Here is an 8,698-nt window from a genome sequence, read left to right on the forward strand (position 1 = left end):
GTCAATATTCTTTTGAAATACAATCTGAATCTACAGATATTATATCTATTTTGGATATGTTATGATATGTTATCGATTTTGATCATTTTGGAATTTCAGACAAATAACATTTCATTAAGGACCTATCACCTGCAGTATGCAGATCTCACATCAAAACCAAAAAACCACGAAAATCACCACAGAAACTACCGAAAATAATGATGTGATGACAGATTGAAGGAAAACAACAAGATCTATAAGTCTCGTGGTGAGTATGAGTAGATCTAGTTCTAACACAACAAAAATCTGGATGAAAAATCACTAAAAAATGTCATGGAACTCTCGAATAAGCCAAGAGCGGTGGATACGAAGCTTCCGATGGAGGTCAAAGATAAATCATGTGCAGGAGTCATGTGCCATGTTTGAGGATGAAAATAAGGATATTTTAGACAATAAAACCATATATTTTGATTTTTTGTCATTCTTGAAATATTAGTTCAAGACTTTTAAGAGTATTCTTATTGGAACAAAACTTTCCAATAAGGAACTTATCCTTCCTTTATTTATTAATTAATATGTGTTTTTTCCTTATTAAACAAATAGCGATTTAACTTCATTATGTTTTCCATCCAAACAAACAATTGATACAAGGAAACAATGTCACACCTTTTACGTTGGATAATAGCTTATTCTTGGCAATAATATGTAATCTTTTCTCCCCTACGTAAAAGAAAGATCATCAATTTGTAATAAGTATTGTTAGTGATTGGGTAACAATTTACAAGTTTCTGCAGAACAAACAAAGTGAAAGGTTGACTTTGTCCATAGAGCGATTGGATCGTTCAAGCAACATAATTAACGTGACTAGAAGGAGAAGCACCATGTAAGAGACAAAAGACGAAAAAGTGGTGTTTCAGTCCTAGAAGATTTGCATCAGCAATGCCAAACTCTCCTAAATTCTCATCACAAGTATCAAATTTTAAATTTATATTTCTTACCAGAGCTGCTAGTTGCATGCGGGGTATATCAAAGGAGCTATTGTTGGAATATGAGAATACCACATCATTTCGTCTCACCAAACATAATGTAAGTTGTATAACTTTGGACAAATACGAAAACTCAATAAAATGTGTCTTGCACTATGAGGATACCTTATCATTTCATCTCACTGTACTACAAAAAAATTAGAGATAAGATCTAACTCGACGTCAATTTCAAGAAGAAACAAGTAATACTTGATTCATATTTTAAGAAGATATAACAATCCTATCATATGTATTAATGAATCGGAAAATTATTAATTTAGCACATTGGCACCTAATTGGCTAAAAATATTATGTAAATAAGGTTATTAATTAATCAAATATTATTTTATTCTGGTTATAGTGTATTATTGTGGAGAAAAGAAAGAAGAAAGGTCAAAGGAGTGTAAGGAGAAATTCCATTTTATTTTTGAGGCACGGAATTGAACCTTGGCGGGACCCACCAGAGAAACATAAATTTTTTTTAAAAAAAATCTGCAGACGCAACTTCTTGAACAAATTCACATTGCATTTCTCCGTCATAAATTGCACAAAGACGAACTCTTTCCACCGTCGGCTTTTGAAAGCTTGCAAATTCCATAGTGGGGTGAGGTCCATGGAATCACTCTCATCAGTATCTCCGTCCATGGTGGTTCCTTCGAGTAGCGATCCCCTTCGTCTTCGACGCCGGCGAATCGCCGCCTCTTGTCGTCTTAAGCACCAGAGTCGTTTTCCTGGCCTGTCGTCTCTGTTCTCTCCAGACCCACGGAAATTGATGCGAGTTTCATGTAAAATGGGCGGAGCTGCAGAAGAAAATGAAGGGAAAGACGACGATGATGAAGAAGTTGAAAGGGCGCTCCAATTTGACGGGACCATTCCAGGGACATCTGACGAGTTCGTGAAGCAGGTGTCCTCGCGCGCCTATGATATGCGGAGACATCTTCAACAGAGTTTCGACTCCAGCAGTTATGATGGTACCCTCTCCCCCTCCTTTTTGTCAATTTATAGTTTTGTTTTATGTCAACAGTACTTTAGCCTTAAATTAGGAGTTGCTCTATAATTGCAGAACTGCAGTACGAAGACTCACTATTTATGGTAAAAGAACTTATTCAATACTCTATTGAAGAGTTGTTTGTTAGGTTATTACATCTAAGGGACAATATTATTATTCTGCAAAATCAAAAGGTTTATCGCTTTTTATGGTATGCATAGCCCAATCATGTGTGCAAGAGAGCATAATAAACATGATACACTTGCAAATCTAAAGCTTCTATAAAAGGGGGTTCTATCTTGGTCTGTTAAGTGCTCTATCTTGTTCTCACTTAAAATGCCTAACTGTCAGTTTGTGAAATAGTATGCTTGAATTGGACTATATTTCTTTCTTGAAGTTGAAGCTCATCCGAGAGTGTGCAAAACTTTATTTTTTGCTGCTATGTCAGCTTATTATCTACATCAGGCTTGAATTTTTGCTGCCATGTGAGCTTGTCATCTGACTTGTTTGAAGTTTCACAGATAGCTTATTTTTTTAGTTTTGTGTGCTTATAATCTGATTTGTTCTCTTTTTGGTTGTTTCCTTTTCCCAGTTTTGGAGGCGAACCCATGGAGAGATACTTCTAAGCCTGTTTATGTGCTAACACAGAATGAAAACCAGTTGTGTACGATGAAAACACGTAGAAGTCGCAGGTTTTCTTTCTTGGTTTTTGTTTTTCTCTTGAGTCTTGAGTAAATTCTTTGTTGTCCTAGCTGAGTTTTCCTTCTCTTTGACAGTGAAGTTGAAAGGGAGCTTGGCTTGTTGTTCTCTAGTGGAGGAAAAAGGAGGTCTGGAATTGGGAATCAAACTAAACAGTCAAAATCAGGAACTAAGTTCCACATGCTAGTAGAGGATATTAGAGAGGGAGTCCTTGTAAGTGTATATACAATCCTTACTTCTTGTTTCCTTGAGTTTGAATTTTGTATTTGCTGCACTAGTGAAAAATTCTCAAAGGTGAATACTTTATGGAAATACTTGATTATATCAATCATCAGAATTACGTGATTATTTTATCAAGGGTGAATACGTGGTCCAATGGTTAAGTTGCTACTCTAGGTAATGTTGTGTATATCTTGCCCTTCCCCCACCTACCACTACGGATCCTTTACCCATTTATGTAGTTGTTTTGAAATAATTACACAAGCTGCTTTCTAGGGCATTTGCTTTCATGTTGTTTACTGAACAAAGTATTCTTACTTGCATAAATTGTTGGTATAGGCGGCCCATGCATGTTGGTAATTTATCAGTTTCCTTTTTCTGCAATAATGGTATTAGTTGCACCCACATGCGTGTAATTTCTCATTTTAGAAGCTTAAATCATGCCGATATCGTATTGGATCATCTTTCATAACGTGTCCCCTGGTTGCAATGATCTAAAGTAGCTGTTGTGGCAGGTGTTCGAAGATGAGAATGAAGCAGTAAAGTATTGTGACTTACTACAAGGAGGAGGTCAGGGCTGTGAAGGTGTTGCAGAGATTGAAGCCTCATCAGTAAGAAACCAGCAATCTTCTACCCTGGCCCTTTAAGAGGATGTTGTGGTGACATTCTCTATTGTATTATTGTCTTGTGCAGGTGTTTGATCTGTGTCAGAAAATGAGGGCACTTGCTGTTCTGTTCAGGAGGGGGAGGACTCCTCCACTGCCTCAAAGCCTCCAACAAAACCTCAGGGCTCGTAAGCGATCCCTTGAAGACCAAGAAGACTTGGTATGAAGATCATGTCATTAATATAGTTGGTTAGAGGAAATTGTATAAGAAATTGTTGTTTCAAAATCGGACACTAAAATACCGCAATATACGTATAGAATCTCTGAAGCTCTATTTGATTCATGCCATATGCCAAATTCCCATGATTTAATTGAAAACTAGTCCAATTTGATAGATACTAAGTGCTTGCTTCGTTTGTTTCTTTTTCGCAACTTTCATACTCTATTTTTATTTTCTGCCTTTTTGTTTCAATTTCTGTTTTGTAGTTTTGGAAAATGGGATTGATTGAGTTCTTTGCTTCATTTCCACTAGATTCTGTTCATTTCCAATCACAAGCAGAGCGGGTGAATTTTATTAGATTCCACGCTTTCAGGTCTTCTATCCTCTATCCTGATCAGAGCAGAGTTTCAAAAGAATTTCATATTGACATACATTGCTTGGCAATCTGACTAGAGTTTCTTTAATTTTTCTGTCAATTGTAATTTTGTCTGCATACCTGGTAAAATTATAATAGGCATGTGTTCCACATCATTTGCTCTTTATGTTCTTTTCTCAACCAGTTAAAAATGTGCTTCTCAGACTTGTCAGTGTGTTCCTTGTATATACTTGATTTGATGACCTTGCAGAATATTATTTTTGAAATTGCATTCCAGCTGATTGTTTTTGTTAGTGAAGTATCTGCTGTGTGAATCTATTTGATTGAGTTCCCTGGTTTGCCATATAACTATTTGATGAGATATGTTGTGTAGTCTGCGTTTAAAACTTCACTGGGCATCCGCAAATTGAAGGTGGTCGTTAACTCATGCCATAACACTAGTATAATAAGCAATGGAGCAGCCGCATGGCTTTATCACAATCTGGTATCACCCTGCAGATCTAGCAAATGTAAAGCTTTGTTTGGTTCAATGATTGGAGATAATCCTTCTGCGATTATTTATTAGCATGTAAACTAAGCAGTGCAAGCGCAATTGAAGCCGTGAACCCTGTTACTGTTAGCATAATGGAGCTTAAATATTTGGTCTCAGAACCGTAATTGATACCATCACGTATACGTAGAACTTACCCTGCATCATCAAAGAGCTCGAAAATATGAAAGCAGGGAAGGGAAGGTCAGTTGCCATTTTTCTACGTAACAATGAACAGAATTTGATTGACAACTCATTCCACAAATTTAGTAGGAAAGGGGGCAGCAGCCTTCGTTATTTCAACTCTCCATGTTCACTTCTAAAATAAAAAGACAAGTAAATAACACAACTCCTGCAAATGTCGATTTGAATCATAAAAATATCCATCAAACAATCTGATATCAAAATTATTATTTTACAAATACATTAGTACGATATTTTTCAAAGTACAGAGGAAATTGCTTTTAACTAATCCAAATCAAATTAAATGATCTTCTTCTTCTCAAAGAAAGTCTTCAAGTGCCATAGTTGCAAGCCTGCCACTGATAAGCAAACGACAAGTGAAAGAATACTCAACGTGGCCATCTTTGAGTTTGTAGATCGGTTCAATTCCTGCATTTCGTCTTCCCTGGAACAACCACGAATCACGTTGAAGCAGATTCCAGATCTAAACAATCCTTTTTTGAAAGGACAATTTATTATGTCAGCATAATTCCAAAGAGAAATCTCTCACCTTTCCCGAAGATAGAACATTTCCTCATGGATGGAATTTACAGCGTCGTACAATTTCTTAAGCTCCAACTCCATCACCTGCATTCACGGAAAGAAAAAAGAGGACAATATTAAACAGTACCTTGCCAAATTTCAGTCTTGGCCCTAAACCTCCTCTCATTGTTATTAGTTACAACCAAGATAACATTGTAAAATAATCTAACACAAACACAAAATAAATCATGTAAAAACTAAAAAGGGGTGCAAGAAGGACTTGGTGACGTTATTATGGGTGAGGAAAAAAACTTATACGCAGTTAAAAGGCAGCCAAGTAGTGAGTACAAGCTTATAAGAGCACATGCAAAGAAAAAATGTAGAATTGTCAACTAAGAGACCCAAAAAACTCAGGAGTAAAACTGGATTGCCTTGGGGATTACAGATTACAAATCTTAACATTTGCAAGCATAACATTAATTTTATGAATATGAAACAAAGTTAGAGAATAAAAGAAGCCAAAACAATAACACATATCATATTAACAATGACTAATCTCCAATCATTCCAAACCTCAACTAAACAATGCAGATGATACATATAGTATGCATAAACAGATAGAAATGACTACAAAATTCGTATATGTGATGGCCTATAAAGGAGGGGCTTTATATATATTTTTATATATTTTCCCCTTATTTGAAGTCCTCTTAATTTATCCATGTAAAAGAAATGGTTTTTGAATGCTATGGCAATACCATAAAGCTCTTGCATACGTATCTAATTTACAGTCGAATACTTCAATGCAGATTTGATTTTTGTTTAGGGTTTAGGGTACAATCGTTTATGTGGTGGAGACATGTATTCCTCTCGAGCCAGTAATGCCTACGGTTGTATAAATCAAATCTTTGGTCAAGTTTTTTTCACAGAAATCAGCCCGTTCTCTGATAGTAGGCTTCCACAAACTATAAGGACCGGACCATTGGTTGGGTGTTCTCTTCAAGAGGTCCTGGTTATCACCAAACCAAAGAACTATGAACACCACAATTTCGTAATCCTAACGTTGCATTCCTCCATTATAAGTATAACCATACACCAAAATTTAAGCCCAAAAAAGGGGGAAATATCAATTGAAAACGAGAAATCACAACAAAAATATGAATATTAACAAAAAGAAAAGTGCAACAAGAAAAGAAAAGAGAGGCTTACATCGATTTGGCCTTTCTTGGCAACTTTAGACCAGTCCTTGGCGGCCACACCGGTTCGCCAATCAAATTCAATCGTCACAGTCTCTTGGGGCTTGTGATCAGCCGTCCAAAAGCAGGCCATATAGTCCCCTGCCTCCGCCGCCGTAAAAGCAAACTGCCCCGACTCCACGAGCTCTGCGTAGTGATAGTTGTTCCCGTAAGCCGAAGTCACCTATAGATAAACAAGTAGAATTAGAAAAATTTAATGTGCTCACAAATACAATAAAACTCAAAGAAAAAGACGATTCGATGTTTGTTCCAACCTTGACGGTGACTTTGTGGTTCTCAGGCAGGGGTTGGCCCTCGATCGGATTAACGACGTGGTAGTTGCCGACGGTCATGGAGTTGCTCTTGATGTCCTCCGTTACGCATTTCACGTGGCCCGACTGCAACTCGAAGCGGAGCGATTGAGACAAAGAGAACAGAAACCCCAAGGTTATTGCCACCAAAAGAAAAGAGTTTGGTCTACTCATGGCGACTAATGCACAGAATTTGTGTTGCTTGGTAGCTTTGTTTCGTCTCTGGCAATCGAACGCGATCCAAGGAGAAGGAGAAGGAGAGTGGGCAAGTCCAAGCCAGGTGGATAGTTTTCACTGGCTACGACACGCAATGTTGTGATTTACGTATATGCCATTGCCAAGGCAGTTCGGGGCCCCTGCAGTATCACATCTAATGCAGGCCCTGTATTATTGATCTGGACCGTCGATCAAGGGGAAAAAAATTCAAATGGTCCCAAATTTAAGAAGTCAAAAGTGGAGAGAAATATTTAGGGATAAGTATCACAAAAACCCTCAGACTTACCAAAAAGGATCAATTCAGCCCTCAAGCTTTTTTTCGTGTCAAATGAGCCCTTCGACTTCAACAAATGGTTCACATTTACCCTTCCATCCATTAACCGTTAAAAATCGCTGATGTGGATTCCATTTGCTGACATGTCTTTTAATTTGTTAAACAATAATAATGTGTATTTATTGACATGGCAATATGGCATATTAGAAGAAAAAAAACCTAAAAGAAAATCAAAAATTTCTCGACATCGGCATTGATGGAAAACAACAAAGAAAATCAAAAATCAAACAGAAATAAATCAAAAACCAAAAATCACCACCACTACCACTCTTTGCAAAACCAGCTCTTCTCATCGCAAAACCAGATCTGGACATTGTCGCTCTTACCTCCCTCTCCGACCTCCAAAGCTAGCTCTCCTCCACCGCGTCCCTCTCCTCCTCCTCCAAGTACCGAGCTTCTCTCAGGATCCGATCTGGACGGGAATCTGGGTTTTAGGGCTTTGATTTTTTTATCCCGATCTGGACGGAATCTGGGTTTTAGTTCAACAAGTTGATCTCTCTCTTCAAATCTCTCTCTTCTGCAATTTTATGGACTTCAAATTTCAAGCCCTAACTAATTTCATGACTGATTTGGTGGATATCCTATGAATCTTGATGCTCATCTTCTCGTCAACTAGTGTTTATGAACTTGATCTCTTATGAATCTTGGGCAATTGATTTGGGTGATCGTGAATAAGAATGAATTTTTTTGTGAAAGAGTTTGGGAGATGGGTTAATGATTATTGCCGGAGATGGTGTATTGTCAACGGAGATGGAGTATTATCATAAATTTAAAATGACATGTGTCACCATTTCGTTGGTCGATGCCATGTATGCCACCTCAATAATTATAAAAAAAAAATGAGATATATTTAACAGCCATGTCAGCATCGTTTTAACGGAATGAGTCAAAAGGGCTTGTTTGATCCATTCTTGATATATTAAGGGTTAATTTGACACAAAAAAAAGCTTAAGGGCTGAATTGACCTTTTTTGGTAAGTTCAAGGGCTTCTGTAATACTTATCCCAAATATTTAAGTGTCAACAATTTTTGTTTCCCTCTTTTTTTGCACATTCTTTCTTCCCTCCCTCCCGGCCATTCATCTTCATGTCAAATATCAAAGATCTATTTTTTATTTTCATGCCGAGTAAATTATTTCACCATTACTCATCTATTTTCTATTTTCACATTCAATTTTCAAAGATTGTGGTGAATCTCCAGCAAGTCTCAGGCGACTCTCTACCCTTTTTCTTTTTTGGGATAGGTTGGATTTCGGCAA

At 37.2% G+C, this 8,698-nt stretch overlaps 2 protein-coding genes across 4 annotated transcripts; one reads left to right on the forward strand and one right to left on the reverse strand.

The window, feature by feature from the left end:
• The first annotated feature begins 1,505 nt into the window (after nt 1-1,505).
• On the forward strand, nt 1,506-4,409 carry LOC120016382. 3 transcript variants are annotated; one of them, XM_038869122.1, is made up of 6 exons: nt 1,506-1,975; nt 2,585-2,684; nt 2,769-2,904; nt 3,426-3,521; nt 3,604-3,735; nt 4,002-4,409. In XM_038869122.1, exons 1-6 carry the CDS (start codon nt 1,618-1,620, stop codon nt 4,182-4,184), a joined length of 1,005 nt encoding a protein of 334 aa, XP_038725050.1. In that variant the 5' UTR covers nt 1,506-1,617; the 3' UTR covers nt 4,185-4,409. The 3 variants fall into 3 exon arrangements, with proteins under 3 accessions (XP_038725050.1, XP_038725057.1, XP_038725066.1); XM_038869129.1 differs by having other exon boundaries at nt 1,507-1,975; nt 4,048-4,409; XM_038869138.1 differs by lacking the exon at nt 1,506-1,975 and adding an exon at nt 2,302-2,477.
• Nucleotides 4,410-4,981: 572 nt separating this feature from the next.
• Nucleotides 4,982-7,257, reverse strand: LOC120016415 (transmembrane emp24 domain-containing protein p24delta9-like). The gene is made up of 4 exons (XM_038869183.1): nt 6,856-7,257; nt 6,555-6,764; nt 5,374-5,450; nt 4,982-5,268 (listed from the first exon to the last, which is right to left on the reverse strand). The coding sequence occupies exons 1-4, from the start codon at nt 7,063-7,065 to the stop codon at nt 5,124-5,126; spliced, it is 642 nt and encodes a 213-aa protein (XP_038725111.1). The 5' UTR covers nt 7,066-7,257; the 3' UTR covers nt 4,982-5,123.
• Between the last annotated feature and the right edge of the window lie 1,441 nt (nt 7,258-8,698).

This window comes from Tripterygium wilfordii, chromosome 2, assembly GCF_013401445.1.
Source record: "Tripterygium wilfordii isolate XIE 37 chromosome 2, ASM1340144v1, whole genome shotgun sequence".
NCBI classification, from domain to species: Eukaryota; Viridiplantae; Streptophyta; class Magnoliopsida; order Celastrales; family Celastraceae; genus Tripterygium; species Tripterygium wilfordii.

Bases quoted from the DNA above. Each gene is read 5' to 3' on its own strand.
- LOC120016382 (XM_038869122.1), top strand. From the start codon at position 1,618: ATGGAATCACTCTCATCAGTATCTCCGTCCATGGTGGTTCCTTCGAGT. The intron at 2,905-3,425 runs GTAAGTGTATAT...CTGTTGTGGCAG, and splicing joins ATATTAGAGAGGGAGTCCTT to GTGTTCGAAGATGAGAATGA. The intron at 3,522-3,603 runs GTAAGAAACCAG...TGTCTTGTGCAG, and splicing joins CAGAGATTGAAGCCTCATCA to GTGTTTGATCTGTGTCAGAA.
- LOC120016415 (XM_038869183.1), bottom strand. From the start codon at position 7,065: ATGAGTAGACCAAACTCTTTTCTTTTGGTGGCAATAACCTTGGGGTTT. The intron at 6,765-6,855 runs GTTGGAACAAAC...GTTTATCTATAG, and splicing joins ACCACAAAGTCACCGTCAAG to GTGACTTCGGCTTACGGGAA. The intron at 5,269-5,373 runs GTGAGAGATTTC...TGGTTGTTCCAG, and splicing joins ATGTTCTATCTTCGGGAAAG to GGAAGACGAAATGCAGGAAT.